At 50.6% G+C, this 22,770-nt stretch overlaps 1 protein-coding gene and 1 long non-coding RNA gene across 2 annotated transcripts in view; one reads left to right on the top strand and one right to left on the bottom strand.

Moving 5' to 3' along the window:
* Window positions 1–621: 621 nt before the first annotated feature.
* The window catches only part of ctbp2l (C-terminal binding protein 2, like), a 37,636-nt gene continuing 15,487 nt past the window's right edge, over window positions 622–22,770 (bottom strand). The window contains 11 exon segments of the mRNA XM_052070779.1: window positions 622–1,602; window positions 2,153–2,270; window positions 2,348–2,475; window positions 2,723–2,853; window positions 3,134–3,348; window positions 3,440–3,646; window positions 3,827–3,971; window positions 4,997–5,151; window positions 13,795–15,613; window positions 18,812–19,009; window positions 19,282–19,364. Of these exon segments, the coding sequence (XP_051926739.1) occupies window positions 1,434–1,602; window positions 2,153–2,270; window positions 2,348–2,475; window positions 2,723–2,853; window positions 3,134–3,348; window positions 3,440–3,646; window positions 3,827–3,971; window positions 4,997–5,151; window positions 13,795–15,592 (3,066 nt within the window). The 5' untranslated portion in view covers window positions 15,593–15,613; window positions 18,812–19,009; window positions 19,282–19,364 and the 3' untranslated portion in view covers window positions 622–1,433.
* On the top strand, window positions 12,222–22,207 carry LOC127604078 (uncharacterized). The gene is made up of 3 exons (XR_007963208.1): window positions 12,222–12,527; window positions 17,857–17,945; window positions 22,080–22,207. It is a non-coding gene; the product is annotated as an uncharacterized LOC127604078 (long non-coding RNA).

Below are 22,770 nucleotides of genomic sequence, written 5' to 3'. Positions count from 1 at the left end.
ATTTACAAAACGGATACGAACCTTCAATCGAAGCGCTTGCTCTGGAGTCCTGAAAGAAATTTACCAGAAAATATCAATTTCATATTTACCATTAAAAAAAAAGACCATGTTGGGGGGGGGGGGGGGGGGGTGATCAAAATCTAATATTCAAATACATTTTGGGGTGTCCCCCCCCCCCACAAAAACAAAAAAAACCAAGTGGGATTCAGATGGCATCTGTGAAAGAAAAGAAAATGTGTCAAATGACATCTTTTAAATTCAGTATTTGCACATTTATTTTTGAAAAATAGGATCTGAAGAAAACATTGAAATGCCGTGCGCCCCGAAAATGAAAGAGAGCCATTTAAGCGACCGCCTACGATCGATCCTCTTGGGATCAACAGTAAGTTGAGCGAGGGCAAGTCTTGCTCCATCCATTTTCTGTCTGCCATCTTCTTGCGATTGGACATTAGGAACTACCGAGTCGAATTCAACATGAGTATTTAAGGAAAAGACAAAGAAAGGCCTCACCCTCGAGAAACGCTTGGAAACAAGAATCAAGAATGAAAGCGAGCGAGGGAGGGACAAAAAAAAAAAACTAAATACTCCCGTGGGCCCAAAATCAAAGCACACAACAAGGTGTTTGAGAATATTGTCATTTTTTGTTGTTGTTTTAATTCGAACTGCACTGAATGCTAAATGTTCACCTGATACAAGAAACAAACGCAAACACTTGGGCTAAAAAACAAAAGCATACCTGCTGGGGGTTTTCGGGCTCTGCCTCGCACTGCTGTGATGGCTTTTGACAAAGAGTACAAGATGAGTCTGGACAACGAAAATTGGCGTGGGGGTGCGGGGGAGCGAAGCACGCGGGACCACGCGAAGAAGAACATCCAACTCATTGACGGCAATCGCCCGAGACTGCCAAACTTGTCAAACGCTGAAGAGGTGACTTGTTTTTTGTTTTTTTTCAGTTTTTCTTGAACTCACAAACTGCAAAAAAAAAAAAAATCACCCCCCCCAAAAAGGTGGGGTATTCCTGAGTCATTAACTTTGTGGCCACCTTTTTCGTATCACACTGGAATGAATCAACAATCAAGGGCGCCATTTTCAATTTGGTCAGCCTATTAATGACTAATTGGTTTTCAGATCCGTTTTTGGGGAGTAGTAGATATGATTTTTAAGTTCTTACAAGAATAAGGAGTGGGGGGGCTGGTGGCTCAGGGCCAGAGAATGCATTAAAAAAAAAAAAAAACGAGGGGGCGGGGGGTCCTTGATGCATGTTCCAAAGTCCACCGTGGTTGCCCGCCAATCCTACCTCAAAAATCAATACAATAAAAATACAAATTCCACCGGCACCTGTCAGAAAAGGGGCACCGTCTCTTGGTCCCGGTTGATCGTGAGAAGAGGAGGGATGGGGGGGTGGGGGGTTGTCTTGTGGTCCCTTCTGGCCGCTATTGCTCGGTGAGGTGCTCTCTGGGCTCGCCGTGTTTGGAAGGCTGGTTGGGCGACGGGGCCTGCGAGGGGTGCGTCCCCGAGGTCAGGGTGTGGGCGCCGGGCACCATGCCCTCGAAAGCCCCGGCGAGGCCGCCCGGAGCCACGCCCACCACGCCCGGAGGGTATCTGAGGAAGGCGGAGGGCAGAGCAAAGAAAACAACAAGATGACCATGTCAAGTCAGGCTTCCTAGATCTAGTTTTGGACAATTCTGACTATAACAAGACAAATTTTTGACCAAACGAGTAAGAACTAAAATGGCAGCTTACCACAAAGATAATTCGGCTATCAAAGGTTTGGAAGGACGCACACACACACACGCACGCACACACACACACGGGTGGCGTTCTAGCGTCGATTTGCAGTGCTTTTACCTGCTCCCCCCCTCTAGGCATTTATTTTGTCTTGGGGAACGCCGGCAGCAGCAGCCGGCAGCGTTTGGTTGACGTGGCTGCGTGGAACGACACCAACAACACTGCGGACATGACGACAACATTCGCCAACCACAACATACTCACACACACTGTGCAACGTTGCACTTGAGCGTCACGAGAAGTGTGAAAGGCGCGAATCGCCACCGCAATTGCTTCTTTTCTCGTCGCGGAAACTAACGCGTCAATTGTGAAGTCGCCGTCGGATTTTTTTTTTGGTTTGTTAGTTTGGAGGGGGCGAGGTCACCTGTAGGCGGCGCCGTTGAGTTCGGGGTGAACGGCCGGTTGGTCCATTGCGGCCCAGGGCGCCGCGGTGACGAAGAACTCCTTATTGACGCAGTTTCTTAAGCTGTCCGGGATGCGGCCTGTGGCGCCACACAGCCAAAAGGAGACTTTGGGTTGCCCGCCGCCTGCCCACGCGCGGACCAAACGCGCCACCTACCCGTGATGGCTCTTCGGATCTCGGTGGCGGCGGCCTCCCTCATCTCCAAAGACGCCTGCTCGCTGTACCAGGCCGTGTGAGGCGTGCAGATCAGGTTGGGCGCGTCTTTCAGGGGGCCCTGAGCAAAGCTGCAGCGCACACAATTTGCCTTTTATACCGTCACATATTTGGGGGGGGGGGGGGGTATCTGCATTTTTGCTCATGAATTGAAAGAGGAAAAAACTAAACTGCTATTTGAACAGGGGCTTCAATCCAAAGAATATACTAAAATCAGTTGGGGAGAGGGGGGGAGGGGGGTTCGCGGTGCATTTTCACTCATATCATGCTGAACTATAAAGTAACTCGTACGTCGTCATTCTTTGAATGGAGACTGACCTAAAGGGCTCGGTCTCGTGGACGTCCAAGGCGGCCCCACGTATCCGGCCCTCCTTCAGGGCCTGGGCCAGGGCTTTCTCGTCCACTAGGCCCCCCCGGGCTGTGTTCACCAGAAATGCTCCCTGACGCATCTGTACACACACACACAAAATGACAAGTGTCGCTGAAGAAGCGTTTGGACTTGGGTCTCGCAGTTCCACCGACTCGCCAGCAGGTGTCAGCCCACTCCTATCCCATGTTTGTACATGGGTGGCATGAGATGACAATATTGCGAAAATAAGGCAAGACGTAAATATCGACATATAAGGTTTGGATTTTTACAAATCAAAACTATGACGTGCTTCGCTGCAGCGGGGTCCCCCGAATCGATCGGGCAATATCAAGACGGCGCCCCCGCGGTGGCGTGTGCACCTGTTTGATGGTGAAGTCATTGATGAGGTGGTGGTTGTGCTCGTTGAGGTTGCAGTGCAGGGAGACGCAGTCGCTCTGGTAGAGGAGGTCCTGCAGCGTGTAGACGCGCTGCACGCCCAGCGAGCGCTCCAGCCCGTCCTGCAGGTACGGGTCGTAGAACAGCACGTTGAAGCCGAACACCTTGGCGCGCACCGCCACCGCCTGCCCCGAGCGACCTGACGACCACAACGCCGGTGTCAAAGTTGCGTTTGTAAGTGAGCTTCAAAACCAGAGCCGAGGTTTGCAAGTCTCATTTTGCTCGCTCACCAAATCCGATGAGGCCCAGGGTCTCCCCGCGGATGCGCGCGGCGCCGGACGCCACCTCTCGGATCTGCTCCACGCTCTGGACCCGCGTGCCCTCCCGGAGAGCCTGGTAGAGCCACGTGTTCCGCCGGTACAGATTGAGCACGTGGCACAGGGTGGAGTCGGCCGTCTCCTCCACGGCCGCCGACGGGATGTTGCACACGGCGATGCCTGCCGTGGGGGGGGGGGGGGGGGGGGGGGGCATTTGGCATCCAAAATGGCTGCATTTGCTTCAAATTGCATCTCTTTTGGTCTAAAATGTTTCCTCATAGCCTCGAGTCTTCTCGGCCATATTGTCCCATTTTGATCCAGTGGCGGCGGCCAAGCGATGGTCTTCGCCATCAAACCTACCGAGCTCTCCGGCGGCTTTAATGTCGATGTTGTCGTATCCGCTGCCGATGCGGATGATGATGCGCAGTGCTTTGAACTTCTCCAGGTCCTCCCTGGTCAGGGTGATGGTGTGGTACATCATGGCCCCCACCGCCTCGTTCAGCACCTGCCCACCAAACAAGACCCGAGGCCTGATGAATACGTGCCGGAGGTTGGAGGTGACCCGCTGCTCGGCGTGGAAATTCCCTCCCAGCACCCGAATTTGCAAACCTACTTTATTTGAGAAAAAAAAAACAATTATAGAAACTAGAGAAATAAGTCCGTCAGTCCCAGTCTGATTCGAGAGTGAAAATGCAAGTCAGAGAAGCAGAAAAGGTAGCATTTGGCTCCTCCCCAATCGCACAGCGCTAACCTTGTACTGTTTTTTTTTTTTTTCAACCAACCTTTCTGGTGATTTTCTTTATCAGCAACCTGTCAAAATGTGCAAGGTAATGAAATGTACGACGGGCCCATGAGAACAAGATTGGACATTTTCAATCTTTCCCGGCGCCTCCTGCGGCTATCTGCGCTTATTACGGCCCACTGCCGAGGTGAACATTACCGTCGTGTTTTCCCTGATAAGACGGCGTGAAAACAACACAAAGGTCCGCCGGTCTTTTGATTGAATGGATCTCCATGCAAATGTTTGCCGTGGCTTGCTTTTTTGGTTTTTTTTTTTTTTTTTTAATCATACTCGCATTAAGGGAGGAAGGAGGGGGCACATCCTGCCATCTGCAAGATGCAGCAACAGATAGCACCTACCCATCTAGGGGAGTGCGGGGGGGTTGGCGTGTGTTGCTTTCGCAGCAAATAAAAGAGCCTCCTCTCCACAAGCCAGAGTAATTACAGTGCACCCCCCCCCCCCCGCTGCACACCGCGCGATAATAAAACAACGACACCGATGCTTCCAGGGCAACATTAAAGTGCAAGCGTGCTACTCGACGCGCGGGCTCGTATCACTCGCTTCAGAGTGACATAAAAGGAATTGCAGTGGAGATACCTGCCAAACAAAAAATGCAGATGAAATGATGATCTGGTCACGTTTTACTTTGCATGTACGTTAATGAAACATTTCTGAGTTAAAATGAGTTAAAAAAATCACATTGCCGTAATCTTCCACAATCTTCTGGCAAATATTGATCATTGTGATACCTTCTCGTGAATCTCCTGCGTGGACTGCGCGTCGCAAAAGGCGACGGTGGCCAAGTCTTTGAGGATGGGCATCTCCACGGTGCAGTCGCGACCATCCAGCAGCGCCACCAACGGGCGTGGGTGCATGGGCCCGTTCATGATTTGGGGCCGGATACCTGCAGGACGGATAGAGGAAGGGCAACGGCTCAGCTTTGATGCCGCAGTCCTGACCGGAAACCTTCTGGTCGAACGTACAATGAAAATAATTGTTAGCTCACTATTTCGCTGCATCTAAGACACTTGGATTTTTCTATGATTATTATTATTATTCATTTAAATGACACCAATGCAAATGTTTTCGAAAATAATTTTAAGATCCCTACTGGGCAGTTGATGGTTGTTTTGATTCTGTCAAATGCGCATGAACACGCGCCGGCACACAAAGTCTAACAATTTGACCCCCCTGCAACAAAAAAAATATATAAATAAATAAATAATGTAGGCTCATTATTTGACAAGCTGAAAGATACTGGAGCATAATATTGATTCTGTGAAATGTCAAATGTTCTCAACAATTAATGTCGGTTCACTATTTGGCAAGATGGGAGACTCTTTTGGGTAGTTTTATCAATTATGTTGAATGTCAGCAATTCCAAGGACAGTAATTGCAAGGTCAATATTTGACGAGATCAAAGACACTTGGCTCGTGTCATTGATCCTATGAAATGTCACTACAATTCAACTATTTGGACATTAAGTGTAGACCCACTCACTGTTCAGTGAGGGGAGGGGTCCAGGGTGGGGTGGGGGGGATGACATTTGTGTGAAACGAGCATGAAAACAAACAAAGGTAACACAGCTCGTTAGCCCCAACTGCTCCCAAGAGACACATCGGCGACAAAAGGGGAGAAAATGAAGAACGCGGAAGGCAAGCAGCCAAGCGAGCGGTCCGACATTGCGGAGGAGGAAGAGGATGACGGAAGAGGAGGTGTCGTATCGCAGCCTGTTGTCATGGCGATCACTTAAGCGGCCTTGGCTGCCACTTCAAATGTACTTTGACTTGATTTTGGACGGCAGGTCGCAGGTGAGCCGGGAGATGGCCGGCGGGCGGGCGCCTTCCTGGCGTCACTCGACACACATTCGCCGGTCAGCCCCTGGACAGCAGCCACATTAAACCGGAACCTCCGGGACTGCTTGCCGCGCGCTCACTGATAACGTTTTGGGATCTCGAACCGTGTTTACTTTACAAGTGCGCTGTCGCCGCACGCTTCCGATTCTGCTGGGGGCCCATCCCCACAAAAGAAGCCAACAAATAGCAAAAAGACTTTTTTTTTTTTTTAAACTCGTGCTGGCGAGCTCTCAGCCGTGAAGTGACAAAGGCTCTCTCGTGGCGCCGAGGAATAAAAAGTGAGCGGGGGCGGGCGCCGGACATGTTCACCGCAAGCTGCGCGGAGTGCCGCAGGTGTAATACACAACCCGGGGGGAGAAAAACAACACAACGCGTGACAACAAACGTGCGCTGAATCCACCGAACGTCGCCGTGGTGCTTGTTGCTCAACTGTTGCCTCACCGTGCGTGTCGGGAGCCGCGCATGTTCGGAAGAAACCGGCAGCTGTCGCGGCGGCGCTCGCCAACGGGACTGCGACACACATGAACCGTGACACCAAGACAGAAATGCTAATGAGCGTACAAGCTAAACAAGGCAATGAAAACGGCACAACCGCGACGGCGACCGCGTGCTAACTCGCGGGCGGCAAGCGTCGAACGGCTGCGGGGGTTAAAGGTCGCAACGGAAGTTACTCGGGGACTCGAACCGGCACGGACGATGAGACTTTGCTACTCCTTCCTCCTGTAGAAAACCACGCACGGAAGCTAAGTTAGAAGATTGCTGTTGCTACTCTTGGTGCAGCCAGCGACACTTACGAGTCTGGCAGCCCGGCGCAGCAGCAGATGAGGCCAGCGTTTCCATTATGTGGCCAGCCGTTTCTTCCCGCTGCGAGTGGGGGGTGGGGAGGGCGGGTTATGGTGGGTGTTTGGCGGGTGGAGAAGGGGAACCAGGAGGGGAAAGACATTTACGAGCAGACATGCTCTCCATCGTATTATCTTCCAACGGCCCGCCGGCGGTTGCCTAGCAACCGCAAGCTGCCGATTGCAGGTGGCCAACACCGACTCAAAGAGGTTGGCGGATGTTGAGTGACCATCCGAAGATGAAACATGAGACTTCACAATCTCACAGGGGGGGGGGAAGTGATTCCACTTCCATTTTTGCCAAAGGATTAGTATCAGGGCAAATAAAAGGCAACTGCCAGAATGGGGAAAAAAAGTACAACGAAAACAAGTTTTGATTGATGTCATTGTCATATGCTTAACAGTTGCTTATTGCTTACGGGAACATCCACAGAGATTTATTTATTTTTTGCTCGCCAAGCCCTCGCAGACTTGTATTTTGCATTTTTCCGCTCGTTTTCTCACACCGAACAAGTGGCCTTGACACGGTGCTTTAACAACAGTGCACAAAACACACATTCTCGGATATTGGCAAACTATGTGAGCCCACGCAGGCTCTCTCACAAACGCGGGCGCATGAAGCTAAGGTGGCGCGTCCGCCTTTATTCCGCCACAGTTTGTAGCTCCAGTCCGGCAAATGAGTCATTTGCAAGGAGAAAAGCCTCCATCGGCCCGTGGTAGCACAAGGCCCCCCCCCATGGGGTGGGCGGTGTGAGTAAGCGTCCTTTGTTGGCCGTCACCCCGCCCCCCCACCTCACCCCCAGAAAAAAGTCACGCACAAAGGCCACTTGTCTCACATTGTGCCCCACCCGGCTGCCCGCCACACCGCTGCCCATGAAATTGAGCGCACGCACGCCTCGTTTCTTTTGGTGGGGGTGCAGAACAAAAGCTAATTTCAACACAGACTCTGCACACCTGCCAAGTTACGACCCAGGAAGTAAGAGCTAAGTGTTGGTGTGGAGGGATGACAACACGGTGACCGAGCCCCCCCCCCCTCCCCCTACCGACTGACCTTCTCCCCCATGTTCCGTCCCACATGCCAGACTTTATTAGACATCCAGCAAAGAAAACAGGAAACATGCCGCTTGCCTGGAAAATGTTGCCGCCACATTCTTCCTCACTCTTATAAACGTCGCATGGCAGGGGGTGGGAGGAGAAAAAAAAAAACAAGGTGGAGAGAAGGGGAACCCCCGCCCCCCCCCCAAAAAAGTGGAAGAAGATAATCCAAGGACGACCTACCCACTCTCCCACTACCTAACCCCCCACCCCGCCCCAACCTTACGGTCCGAGGGATGGGGGGGCAGAAATCACTGAGATGGCAGATGCATCATCTTTGCCGGAAAGATGCAATTTTGGGATGCAAAAAGGCGGCGGAATGGGAATGGCTGCTTCCTTCTCGGGCAGTGGCGACGGCGCAGCGGCTATTGATGGCTGGCCGCTACTTTGGTGCTCCGGCAGCACCGTTCCTCCCTCGCTCCCTCCTTCATTCTCCCTTTTCTCTCCTCTTCCTCCTTCTCCTCGCCGCTTTTTGGGACTAATGTTTTATTTCTGATCTGGACTGCTCACACCCCTCCCCTCTCATATACACACGCCCCCTCAGCCTCCAGATTATTTGGTTTCCTCTACTCCTGCCCCCCCCCCCCCCCCCCCCAACATCTCGACGGCAATAGTGGCATATCAAGCGAGGGGACTGTAACTACCAGCTGACGGAAGTGAAATTCAAGAATTTTCAGTCCCGTTTGCGACGAGCCTAACAACGCCTCAGTCGATTTACTTGTCTTTTTTTGGGGGGCGGGGGGGGGGCAGCAGCAGCTCAAATTTGTCCCCAGGGGAGACAAGACAGCAGATGATTGACAGGTCGCTGTGTCGAAGGACCACGGGTGGGCGAAAACGGCCTGTTTAGAATAACAATGTCGTTGCGACTTTGCCGCGGCGAAGGTCTGTGTGTGTGTGTGTGTGTTGTCGGAGTCGGACGCCAAAAGCTATTAGCAGTGACGGTAAAGCTGAATGGGGGGTGGGGGGGGGGGGGGGCGCACAAGTGATTGTAGGGTGCAAAAACCCAGAAGGGCACAGCAGCCATTTACTTTACCTTTACAGATTCTTCTTCTTTTAACCAAGACTTTCATTAGCAAGTACTTGTCAAGCGCAAACCCCCCCACACCCCCCTAAAGACATCACTAATGGCGGCCAGATGGAGAAATTCGGACATGTGGCCCAAGCGCACTTTAACTGTAAATGACTACCGTCCGCCCTTTCTCGGAAACAAACGCGCCCGTATGGCTCTGCGGGTTTGCGGACGTCAAGAAGCCACTCCGCGATGCCTCCGACGCGTTTGTTGGAATCCCGAGCCAAATCAACTGCCAGAAAGCGCCACCTTCTGGCCCGACGAGGCATGGACGATCCCACCAATTGCCTAATCTCGTCATTGCGCCCTGTGGGAGGATTCAAGAAATTTGAAGAAAATGAGCGCTAGAGGACGAGCAGCTCTTTGGCAGCCCACAGCAAGTCCTGCCCCCGGTTTCTCATTTCGACCCTGCTGTTTACACACGAGGCCGGCGGGTCTTATCCAGTGTGAGGCACCTGCCGCCGCCGCCCCAGAGAGGTCCAGATAACAAGCCTGAGTCAACAGGGGCCTCTTGGCTTTTTGTTTTCTCATCACACCGACCAATGGGGGATGAAGGAGGAAAAACGCTTACAATCAAAGAGATTTTCCTCAAAGAAAGCATCATTTGAAGCCGCGTGCTACAATTTTCTTTTTCCGGTTCATCAAATGGCCAGTGGGGCCTGTCGCTTGGTCGGTCGGGATTCAGCTTCAGAATCTCCCTTCCAAGCACAGAAACAAAAGCAATATTTTCCCCCAGGGTAAATTGAGGAAACGGGAGATGTGGGGTACGCCCCCGCCCCCGCCGCCACCACGTCGGTTGCAGGTGGTCCCCAGATGTGGTGACTCGGGGGAAGGGGGCTAATCTGGTCCATTTTAGGACCCCCGGCCTCCCCCTTTTTCGTCCCTCCTCGGCAGTGACAGGAGCCATCTGGCCAGGCAGAACCTTCCACGCCCTCCCCGCGTGCGCCCCCCCCCCCTGATTACACGGCAAATAAAAACGCACACATGCAATGCGTCCCGTCACCTCCGCCCTCCCGCGCTGTCATACGGCTATTAAGCCGGGGAGGCAAAGTGCGGCCCAGCTGTGCTCCAGCCGGCTCTGAATGGAATGTCCGACAAGGTGTCCGTCTCGCCACACTTCTTGCCACCCCAAAAATTATGCGGCGGGAGATTTCGAGTCTCTCTATACGCCCCTCGGGACACTCGACGCCAGTATGTGCGTTAGCCACGTGATCTTGCATCTCAAAACTAAGTGCCATTATCACAAAATAACAATAATTATAATACTGATAAAACCAAGGAAAATAATGGCCCTCCCCAGCGCAGTTGTTGGAGGGTGAGCGATTAATGCAAAAGTCTAAACGGAAATACTGCTCAGAAAAACGCCACATGCACGCAGATGCTAACTTTGCTTTTGACTCGGCCGGCTCGCATTCACGCAATTGTCAGGTTGATTTCATGAGATGACACCGTTTCACACACCACTGCTCGACGAGGCCCCCGCTGGGTTTGTTGGCGACGTGTGACATCGATTTACAATGCGGGCTGCAGATCAAACCGCAAGACAAGGTGGGAAAGTAAAGCGGGGGGAGGTGGGGCATGGCAAGGACCACTGCAACCAGGAAGTACCGCATACGGTGCGTCAAAGCTAACCAGCTACCGGCTCCTTGTTCTACCCAAAAAGACGACAGCAGTGTATTTTTTTTTCCTCCCCCTTTTCATCTGCAGCTTTTTGATCTCCCTCTCCACTCACCTCCCGCCCTCCCTGACCACTCGCTGTCCAGGAGAGACCAAGGTAAATATGTGCAGCAGGCAAAGTGATTGGTAAATCTTTGAAACAGCCTGGCGGTGAGATATGGCTCTCTCGAACGCTTTTTCCCCGAGATTTCAGAGGGAAAGCGAGTGTGAATAAAACACACAAGGTTGGCCAACACTTCACAGAGGATATTCAATATCCATGAGCTTTTTCATTTCAGACTGATGAATAATTCAGGGTGACCTGCCCACAACTGAGAGAGGAAAATAAAGAGGAAGAAAGGAAGAGGGTTGAGACACTCTGAGAAAAAAAAAAGAAAACGGGAGGGAGGGGGCGTGCGCGCTTGCCTGTTTTGGCAGCTGTTGCCATTTGACGAGCACGGCGCTAATACGAGATGGCGGCAGGTAATTGGGGAGGGGCGTGGGGGGGATCATCGTGAAGCGCTGCGACATCACGTGAAGGATTCGCTGAAGCGGTGCGCTCCAGCCAAGGGCAACAAATGACAAGATTTGTTTCTCAAAACGCGACACTTCTGTGAAAAATAAGCGTGAGATTTTGTTGGGCCCAGGCTAAAACGAAGGGCTTAAAAGCCTACTTGACCCCTCCCACATTTGAATAAGAACACTCCATATTCTGCCATCCATTCTTTTCGTGTGACATTTCTGAACATCTTTTGACTTTCTGGACAACGCGGAGCTCAGCTGCCACCAGCACGCAGCAAAGTGTCACAAGCGGGGCCAGAAAAGCTGTTCCTCATTTGCTCGGCGGGCTTGGCCGCCATCACCACAGTCATTAATCCCCCCCACCCACCCAGTGAACATGAGCAATTGCTCCGGGGGAGGGAAGCGCTGTTCTGATTTTTGTTCTTTTTTAAATGTCACGTGTTAATCGACGGCGCAACCTGTTATTCAAGGATACATTTCTACGGCAATCAAGAAAAAAAGGGGGCCGTGCCTTTAGGGAACACGCCTGGGTTTTATTTTAGAGCCTTTAACTTTGTGGTGACACAAAGCAACCATTAAATAAGCCTCATGCTGAGACTCAGTCATTTCGACGAGACTGAGAAGGCTCTGATTGTTGTTGGGATCCGGCAGGAAGCCCACAAGACCAGACTGGAACTTTGAACCTCAGAACTCCGAGGCAGACATGCAGACCAGCTCGGTCATTGTGTTGCTCTCATTAAATATACAAAGATTACATTTCTATTCCGAGCCCCCCCCCCCTTAACACGCCAAACGGTTCTTTTACACAAGGTTACTAAACTGTCAGAGGCAACTTTAACTGCTTCCAGGCATCCCCCCCCCACCCTCCTCCTCGGAAAGGATCTGCCATTTTTGACAAATGTCCCAGGAAGTTGCGCATAACAACACCTGGGCGCCGTGTCCAAAAGCCGTCGCTTGATATTTCCCTCGTGACTCCAGAGCGCTGAAATCCGGCCCCCCTGAACACACCACGCCCACCCTAATACTCCCGCTAAAAAAAGCCTGGCTGATCCCGAGTGGATTAGCTCCTCCAGGAGAGCACGTGACGACACGCCATTCGCCACCTCCGCTCAAAGCCAATTACGCGCCGAGCCGGCGTCACGTGACGTGGAAGCTACCCACCTGCGCTGCTGCTCTGCGGGACGCCGCTGACGGACAACTCCATGGCCAAGGCGCGCAGCCGCTACTTTGGCGGAGGAGAAGGTAACTGTCGCGACTAAGCCGGACTCGAGCGTTTAATGCCATTATTAACGCCGCTTAGCCAACCAAGACGGGTGCCCTGACGCAGAACCCTCCCACCACCCGACACTTTCGAGAGCTGTGCAATCTCACCTTTCTTAACGGAAGACTTATGCTGCTTTACTTTAATGTTGAAAATTGTTTCAGGTGTATCAATCAATCAACTGGGACATGAATGGGGGGGGGGAGAGACACGCAGCACCGTCCCTTTTCCCCCACTTTCCTGAAATGTGAAGATTATCCACCTTCTGATTGCCACCAGAGCCGAGGTTGCCTGGCAACACGCAATTAAGAAGTACGCTTTCTGATTGCCTGTGTGCGAGACCCCGGCCGTTATCAGATGAAGTTAGCGAAGCAACAAATATCAGCTTCATGCAAATGGGTTTGCTGTGCTGCGAGGATAGCAAAACAAAAAAATAAATTATAATAATATAACCTTGGTAAGAATCAATTCGCTGCTCCCTGATTCAATCAACAGTGCGAAAGCCTTTACATCAAAGTCATTCATTTATGAACTTGTTCGACAGCCCAAAGAACTCTTTGGAGTCTTAGCGGCTGAAAAGACGGTTATAAAAAAAAGAAAAAAAGACAGACCTAAAATAAGATTTCCAAATAACAGTCACTGATGTTTCACGTAATTTAAAAACGTTTGGTCGTGCCTTTCACAAGCCAAGCACGCAATTTCTGTTCATGGTCATCGCTCGTTCCGTTCACCAGAAAAATCTTTGGATTTTTTTTTTTTGGCCTTGTGTAAATAAAAGCAAAATAATTATGAGTGTAATAACCTTTAAGAAGAAAGGGCAAGGACTTGAAGTTCCATGATTACAGTCAGAAGTAATGAAATATCAATGGCGACGAAAACAGACAAGGCGTCTATAAAAAACGATTCTTATAATAGCCGATACAAGGGTCTATCTTATTAGACTAATTGGATAACACGGCACTTAAGCACCTGATTAGGAGAGAGTGGAGTGTAAAATAACGACGGCGATATTTACCAACAGAAAAAAAAGAAGCCTGGTGCCTATTTAGTCCCCACAAAACAACCAAATAAGCCTCAAGTTGATTCTTACCAAGAGAAAAAGTAAAGATTGCTCAGGAGACGCGTTGCAGTTTGGCGAAACGAGATATAAATGTGCTACGCGAAATAAAATGGATGACGGAGTTAGCCCTTTCTCATTTTTCTCAAAGTCTATCAAAGAAAAGAGTGAGAGAAGAAAGATGACTGTACTTGTGTCAGGTGCCGTGGTCATGGTTGACACAATGACAGGTGGACCGGTGCGGCGTCCGACCAACTTGGCGGCGTTGGGGTTTTGCGCTTGGAGAGCAGCGGAGGAAGCCGAGGCGACGACGTTGCTCTCGGGCGCGGCGTTCATCCCTTTGCGGAGGAGTTGCGGGCTGTGAAGGGGGCTCGGAGGAGCTACCGGTGACGCCGGGGGAAAGTTGGGGGCTCTTTTCATCAGCTCGATGGGGGAATAAGAGCCCGAGAAGGTTTTGGGCGCAGCTCCAGGAGTTCCTGGGGCAGGTGGGGGCTGTTGGCCAAGAGCAGACATGGCGAGGCCAGTGTGGGCATTGTACATGGAAAAGGGTCTTCCTTGGCTTACGGCATGGCTATATCCCGCGGGGCTGATGGGTAAAGCTCCAGCCGCCAGGGGGCGCGGTGCCGGGTAAGCGGTGGTCTCCAAAAGGTGTTGGGACGGAGCGCTGCTGGGTCTCCTCCCGAGAAATTCTCCCAATCTGGGAGACGCCGCTTGAACAGCGGTTGGAGGCTGCTGCATCAGGCCGGCGTCCATGGTCAAACCTTGAGGCTGCACGTAATAGTCGTTGCGGTGGCTGAAGCTGTTGGATCGGCCACGCGGTGCCGTTCCGCCGGTCTTGGAACTCTGCACGACGCGGGAAAGAACGCGGGCCTGCGCCAAGTTCGGGGCGACGGAACGGACGTCGTGGTCCTCCATCATAGCCAGCACGGAGAAGGAATCAAAGCCATGTTGCAGCAGGAGAGTGATGGTACTCTCAGCCAGACCTTCAGCTCGCAAAAATGCCAAGAGGGAGGGGTCCGCCATCTTCTTGGGGTCCGCGGCGCCAGGGTGGTGGGGAGGCAATCCGCCGGACATTCCCGCAGCGGAAGCCATCATGGCTACGCTGGGATCATAGCTGGGGTCATAAGGAAGTCTTTGGGAGGCTACGGCTCCGTAAGCACGAGGTAGAGTGCCGTCCATTCCCTGCGAAGTCGGGTCCACCGCGAAATCGGCGGCAGCCGACTGACGGGCTTCCAGGGACAAGCGGCTGAAATCGTTGATTGGTTGGTGAGCGCAGGCGGACGAGTGCTCGGCAGTGTAATTGGAAAGATGCGGCTGAGGTCCGTAGATTGCGGGTTAAGGAGAGCTGCCGGCAATACGCTGAGCGTCCGAGATAATCTTAGATCCCAGAGTTTCCCTGTACAGACGGCTCAGCTCTTGGACAGGAAGGGGAGGAGGCGGCGGGGGTGGGGGCGTGGGGATAGGTAGAGAACCGGAGGCCTGCACGTAAGGTGTGGCTCTGGCTTGCGTTTGATCCCACAGAGGCCTCAACCCCCTCGCGCCGTGCCCATAGCGCAAGGCTGATCTCATGAGTGGTTGGCGGTTATCCCGATGAAAGCCCGGGTCTTCGGGTGGCTGACCAGTTGGGCTGGCCGGAAAAAAATAGCCGTGAGGCGGTGCGGCGCCCCGGCCCGACATGGCTTGCTTCAGGTAAAGGCTATCGCCGAGATCCGGCTGAGAGGTCTTACTCGTGAACCGCTGCTGCCCAGGTTGGTGGACCGGATCACGCGCCGACGATCCGAGGAACGGAACCTGGGTCTTACGATCCAAGTCTTGCAAAAAGCAACTTCCACCTTCACCTATGCCTCGTGCCAATGAATTCCTCAGGTCGGGAATGGTCCCACAGTAATGACAGCGACTGACGGCCCCGTCTCTCTGGCCCTCGGAGCAATATGTACCCCGCTGGCACGGAGACCCGCTGAAAGGCGACCGCTCGCTCGGATTAGGCATCGGGGAAAACAAAATGGACCGCTATAGGATCGCAAAATAGACACGTGTTGTGTTTCAACTCTCAAATGACATCCACGCCTATGAAAAAAGGGCGGAGCGAAGAGGTGAAACACTACCCACACCTGAGCTGCCGCTGTAGATCGCCCCTGATGCTCATTCTTACGTCTATGCGATCATGTGGCCCCCCAACTAAATAATTCAACCCGTTGAAATATTAGAACTTCATACGACATACAACTTTAGGGGGGAGGTGCTACTCCACCCTCGCAGGGTTGCGTTTGTGCTCGGATTACTTTGAAGACAAAAGCACTCCAAGAAATTTGCCTTAAAAAATAAAAAACACAGCCGGACAACACCCGCAGAACGAGAGAGCGGGAAAATAGACGCGCTAATCCAGTGAAGTTGATGCACACCATTGGCGGAGGCACTCATCCGCACAAGTCGCCGCAGGGGGATTAACAACAAACGCGCTTAAATCCCTTGCCAACTATGACATCATGGGACAAGATTGCACACTGCGCATCAATTGTTTTTGGTTTGTTAGTTGGTTTTTTTTTTGCCCGCCAGATGCCATCTTCAGCGGAGTGATCATCCCAAGTAGTGTTAAGAAGAGCTTTGTGAGTTAGCCATAAAATCACACTGCTGATTGTTTCAACAAAATCATAGTTCAGGGGAGTGCTCTCCCTGTCGCCTCAAGTCAGCTAGGATAGGCCCCAGATCGCCCGCAACCCTCATGAGGACAACGTAGCAAAGGTATCGAAAATTGAGCTCTAGAAAGTGGATGGTCACAGGATGTTGTATGCCGCAGGCCAATTGTATCACGGAGATATTTGGAGCGGAGCAGCAGCGGTTTGCTCCCTGAGATGCGGCCATTGGTGATAAACTTGCCAAGAGCGAGTGCTGAGCAAACAGGAGGGAAGGAGGGGGGGAGTGGCAGGAGAAGAAAGGCTCGCACTGATAAATATGGGGTTGAGGGGGGGCGGTTGGGGGGCACTGCTGATAAGGTGGAGAGCAGACAAGCTTCGACTTTCTCACCTTCAAAACAGAGTGCGGGGATCGGTTTGGACAGCAGCGGACTGAGGCCACTCCATCATCAGACTCGTTTCTCTATTTTTTACTTTCTCTGTAAAACGGTTTCGAGGGCCATTTTATGGACGCTTCCAGAGGCCAAAAACAACCGCGATAATCAACATTTTCAAAGTGACAAGGAACAAAGTTGACTACTCTAAAACATGTTTCTGGCAATCTTTTCAGGTACTCCGAAAAATATTCTGCCTCGTATCTCTTTTCGCCATCGCTCACAATACAACTCCGACTAATAAGCTGCTTTCCAGAGTCGTGTGTCATTCACGTTCCCTCGTTCCCTGACATGGCAATAACCGTGCGATCCCGCGCATGCGGCGGCGGCTTGAGAGCCGCTCAAACCACAACCCGGATATCATGTCAAGTGATTCATTTCCCACAATTCATCGGCAAAGATGCAGCCAGTTGCCAATTTTATCTTGTATGCCTCTCGTGAGGACTGCTCCATAATTAAGTGAGCTTGCTATATTACACCGGTGCAACGGGGACTAGCCTGAATAATACAAGAAAAAGGAAGAGTCAAACTACGATATTTGGTGCCAATACTACTACTACAAAAAAAAAAAAAAAAAAAAAAACACAAAGTCAGCTCTCGTTACAAAGTACAATGCGCTGAACAGGCGTCCAGTCGCCTTGGTGCCTTTGGAGCAATCTGGCCATCTTTCTAGGCCACGGGATGCTAACGGCGGGGAATTGGCAGGCCGAGATAGCGGCGGAATGATTTAAGTAGCCGCCCGCTCTACTGAGCGATGAAACTTTCATGACAACTTCATGAATTAAAGCACGACGGCGGAAAACTGGAAATTTTGTTTCAATGATCGTGATTACAGTACGCGATTGCGCTAATGAGCCTCTGGGCCATTTTGTGTTTCCAGTATGGAGAATATCGTTGGGCGTGAGATTTGCATTTTGTTTGTAATATTTTTGGGGGGTAATATTTTTGCATTTTCCGTCTAACACGAAGATTGACGTCTTGTATTTTCTCCCAAATATAGGTGTATTTTTCTGTTAATATATATATTTTTTTGTATTTTCATAAAGTGTGCACACCCCTCTCATAGCGAGCAAGTGGCTGCGCTCCGAATGAAACAATCATATTACAACGCATGCGAAATGGGAGTCAGCAGGGATGTGGAGAGATTTTGCATCCGCTGAAGGTGATTATTTGCCTTCCATCTTAGTTTTTCAGTTCTCGAGCCTGTGGCCCATGCAGCCTGCAGCACAGATGGGGCGGACAGAAGGGGAGCGGCGACGGCCCACTTGCTTTCTGGTGAGACGAGGGGGGTGAAAGAGGGGGCGGGGCTACGCGAGAGCTGGAGAACACCACAAGCCGCAACGCCGGAGTCACATGTTGGAAGCTAATCTGACAGAGTCTGGTGGTAAAGAAAAACCATCGACAGTGTGTTAATGTGCAAATCTTGAAATGTGTTCTTTGTCAAGATGATGTTTTTTTGGAGAGCTACTGGACGTATTTTTGTGTACCGGGGAGTACTTTGAGTAATACAGATTCAGAATTGTTCAAAAAGGTAAAGGACACCTTCTTATCTGATGAAAGCACTTTGTGCGATGAGAGGGTGAAACAGGGGGAAAGAAAAGATAAGGCAGCGGTCGCTTTGGCCGGCGCAGAAAGCACGGCGTCCGTCTCCGTGGACGCTTTGTCAAAGAAAGTGCTTCACATTTCCCTCTTGAAAGAGAAGAGCTCCTTCATCTGCTCTTCATCTGCCTGCCAATGGTGCCAAACTGGATCGCGATGAGTCACGCCAGAGAGGATTTTTAGCCTCACGCCAGAGACAATAACCGATTGGGGTCCTTGCTCTGTGTTCGCTTTCTCCTGGAGCCGAGACTGTCGTCATAGAGGCCTTATCGTGCTGCTACATGCGATTGGTGGGAGAACTCCCCCCCATGAGACCCTCTGTTGGGACCAGTTTGTTTTTCTTCAAATCACATTTTCATGATTTTTTTTCATTGTGTTTTTTTCATTATTTTCCAATATTTTCCTTGTTAGATTTTCGGAATATTTGCGCGTTTACACTATTCTGTATCCTGTCAAGAATTTAATTGAGATGGTACATGGACTCACTGAAGAAAATGGGCGCATCCACGATAAGCGCAGAAGGACTGAGATGAGATCCTTACCTTCACAGATTCGGTCCAGCCGCTGCCTCTTTACTTTGTGCTTGTCGGTGAGAGACATGGCCTCCAAAAAGGATGTCTCGGCAAAAACGGGCGGCGGCCGACGGGGTGGCTTCGGGTTTACGACCACTGACAAGGTTCAGATGCCTCTAGTGCACTGTGGGCACTGCTCCCCGGGGCATAACGCCTCGGCACGCACACCTGAAGCAGGAGGGGGGGAAAAGTGATGAACAAAAAATTGTTTTGACTTTGTACAATAGTCTTGTCTTAAAATTAATTGGGGTCTTCCCCCCGCCGCCCCCAATATTCGTGCAACTATTCCAGGGGGAGGGGGGCATAATTTCTGGTATTATTTTCAAATATTTTGCTAGTAATCTTTTTTTTTGTCACTCCCTTTACATTAAAGTTCCAATAAACCGCATTCTGACAAGAATGTACCAACAAGGACACGGAAACCCAAGTCATGCACTCACTGAACGGTTCGCGATGGATCGAGAGAAGACCTGCCGACTGCAGTATTGCAAAGAAAGTTGTGAATCCAAAAAGAGCGCACTCCCTGGAAGATACCGACAATGTAACAACACATTGAGCCCAGTAGAGGGTAGTTAAAAGCAACTCACAGAGCGGAACTCAATCGAGAGGGAATCAATACCCGTGTCTCTTTCCACTTGAATGACTTTAAACAGGAATTCTAGCAGAGTGAAAACGCATCTTATTTGCCAACGGCTGGCCCGCATCACGGGCAACGGTGCACAAATGCATTGTTGCTCGAGAGAACACCAGAAAGTGAGGCAAGCTGGATTTTTTTTTTTTTATCCCTTTGCTGGCACAAGTACAATGCAAGTGGAGGAAAAAACACACAATCACACACACAAAAAGGATTAATTGCTGCACTAAGAAAACTGCTTGTTCAGTAGCAGAGGCAGCCTTCCTCCCGCCGACTATACACATTTTTGTCTGATGTTAGCAAGCACGCAAGAATCAGGAATAAAACATTGGGGTGGGAATCATTGCCTGAGGACTTGAAAGTCCTCTGTGAAAAAAAAAAGGAGTCCAAAAACAGAGCCATCAAATTGCTTCCAATGGTGAGGAGGAAGCACTATCAAGAAATGTAAGATCGCTCAATAGCAGTTGAAAAAGTCGACTTTTTTTTTTTTTGCAACTGACATTTTCTTGCTAGCGATAGGCAGATCAATTGGGACACATCGACGCCTACCTTTTTTCCGTACGGAACACTTTTAGAATGTCATGTCTCGGAGCCATCAAAAAGCTTCGCTGAGTCTTGAATGGAAAACATTTGTGCATAATTGTTTGGAAAACGAGATGTTGGATGAGTGGCCGCCGTGGCTGTCCGTCAGCGGCGGAATTGAGGGGCGAAGCGCTGGTTTCAATTAGCCACGAGCCGAAACACTTTGCGGCCTCAGTTAGTCGATTAATGGATTTAGCGGCAGACGGCTACTCGACAAGTGATCGATCGCCATTGTTGCTTGTGGTCCTTTTACTGAGCGCTGGTGAAAGGCGCTTGCGGGTCTTTGGTCAGTGGCAAAACCCCACCTGGGCAATATTTTTTTCAATATTAAAGAATCATCAAACAAATTGGCGGTTGCAAGATGATAAATGCGAAAGGTTTGGTCTGAAGAGGCTAAGACCTACGAGAAGTCGGAAATATCTAAGGTCGAAGATGATTGTCCCCATCGTGGCCAGAGTGATGACGGGGGAGGTATCAATTAGCCTGCGGGAGAAATACTTCGCAGCCTCATTCGTCGATTGATGGATTAGCACTTGACAACTGATTGATCGCCCTTGTTGCTTGTGGTGGCTTAAGTGAGTGCTGGTGAACTGCGCTTTGAGGCTTTGGTTTTGGATTTAAATTTAAAAAAAGGAGGGCGGACCTAATGCTGCATAATTAATTGTTTTTTTTGTTGATTAATTGAAATTTCTTTGTCAAAAAGAAAGGAAATCTCATTTTAATGCGGGGAGAAAAAAAAAATCGGATTACGGCTAACACCAAGCTGATTTGATGCATTCTCGCTGAGGCCATCCATCTTCGAACCAAGAAGCAAATACCGACTGATCCGAATTAACCGACACTAGCCTGTTGCAAAGACAAACTGTCCACGGGAGACGACGCTCAGCGGGCATCGGCGGATGCGACTGAATTATTCAAAAGGTCACGACCACCTGCTCGCTGCGCGGGGCCGACGCTTACTCGCCGCGAGAGAGGCACAACGCCAAAGAAAGTCATTCGGAGGACTCATCCATTTCACCCTCAAACGCATCCAGAGCTAATTGGCCACAATTAGCTGACATTAAGCCACGAGCGGTAGGTGGTAGGGTTCTTTCCAATAAATCTCACGACGGAAGGCGACGCGGAGACAATCGCGCCGATGGACCAATAGCAATACATCTCCACGAGTGTCAATCAAGTGTCCCGTACCTGAGATTTACTCCATCTTACGCCCGAGTGATGGATGAGTCCGGAAAATCTCTACAGCCTTTTATTAACATGCAAATAGTCTTCCTGTTTTTTTATTCGAATAAAAGTATCCCTGACAAAACGCTGTGCCCATTTTTTAGTTAGTTTAGTTAGCAAGATGCATTTACTTGGTCATGACTGTCTCAACTGCTCAAAGTCTATCTTGTCTATGTTTCGGTTCCTTCAAGTCTCAGTGTTGACTTTGCAGTAGTCTTGACTCGGTCTCAACCCCTCAATGTTTTAGTCTCGGCTTGGTCTCCAATCTTTCATATAAATCTGTCAGCATTGTGCCAAAACAAAAAAAAGAGGAAACAGGAAGGTGTGGTCACCTGGCAACACCAACCCAGCTCATCTATTAATATCCCATGGCTGGCCGCCTCCTTGTGCACCGTAAAGTGTGATTTTCGTGCTCGGAATGAGCTGCGCAATCCGCGTGGGCAGGTAACAACTTGACGCAATTGTAATTTGCTGGAAAAACATGCCAAAAAAAACCCCCCTAAAAATAAATAAAAATAATCACGCTGCCCACATGCACGACTGGCGGCATCGGGAATGAAAGTTGCATCGAAGAAAGATATTGCAGTCCGCCGAGCGCTATTTACGTCCAATCAATACGCTTGCAAAGTTCCAGCAGGCGAGGTTATCTGCGCGGAAGAAGCTGGAGCAAAAAAAAAAAAAAAAAAGCCCTGGAGCGTGCCAACTTGTTGAGCGTGGGGAAGGTGTGGCGCTACCCACTGGTACCCCCCCCAACAGTAAGAGCCCAAGGCTCAATCCGGCTGCTTGGCCACAGCCGAGCTCGCTTTGTGTCCTTCCAGGAAAAGGTGATTCAGAGACTCCCGTTGCAGAAACTGAGGTGCTTCCACTACCACTCCCACCCCCCCTCCACCGCCCCAACCTTACCGGTCCTCCCTGGAATGTGCCCACAAGTTCCCAGCGGGATGGTGGAGAGCGCCTGTGCTGCTGTACACGAGGTTTGTATTGGGAGCGTGCCAATTCAAACAATGTGCCGATAGAGTCCGGAGTACAAGTGGTGAACCGGGTTGCGAAACACCAATGAGGACTCGCGCAGCCGGGAATGCTTGAAAAGCATAATTGCAGGTGGTTTCAATGTCGGGTTTTTTAACGACTGAAATTTGGCAGGCGGAATAACACAATGAGTTCAGAAAGAATGATTTCACTGACAAAGATAATTTGTTCCAGGAAGCTCACATTTGAATCTTGCCCGTGACAAATTCCCACCGTTGAATTTAGAAAACGGCGTAAAGGGCGTCCGTGGTTATGGCGGTTCAGCGAGTTTTTCGAGATTATAAATGGCGTGCAATAAATTAGTTGGCGTTCGAGAATACGGGGTCGCGCCGCGTGAAAAGGCACGCTCAATTTCTGCTGCAATTACAGTTTTTTTATTTGACCGAAGTGTTTTCATGCAATGTTTCTGGCACGCCTTCATAAAGTGATGACCCCCATAAAGTTAGCATTGTTCACTGTC

The sequence above is a fragment of the Hippocampus zosterae genome, chromosome 7 (genome assembly GCF_025434085.1).
Source record: "Hippocampus zosterae strain Florida chromosome 7, ASM2543408v3, whole genome shotgun sequence".
NCBI classification, from domain to species: Eukaryota; Metazoa; Chordata; class Actinopteri; order Syngnathiformes; family Syngnathidae; genus Hippocampus; species Hippocampus zosterae.
This window is presented reverse-complemented; position numbering and strand designations above follow the sequence as displayed.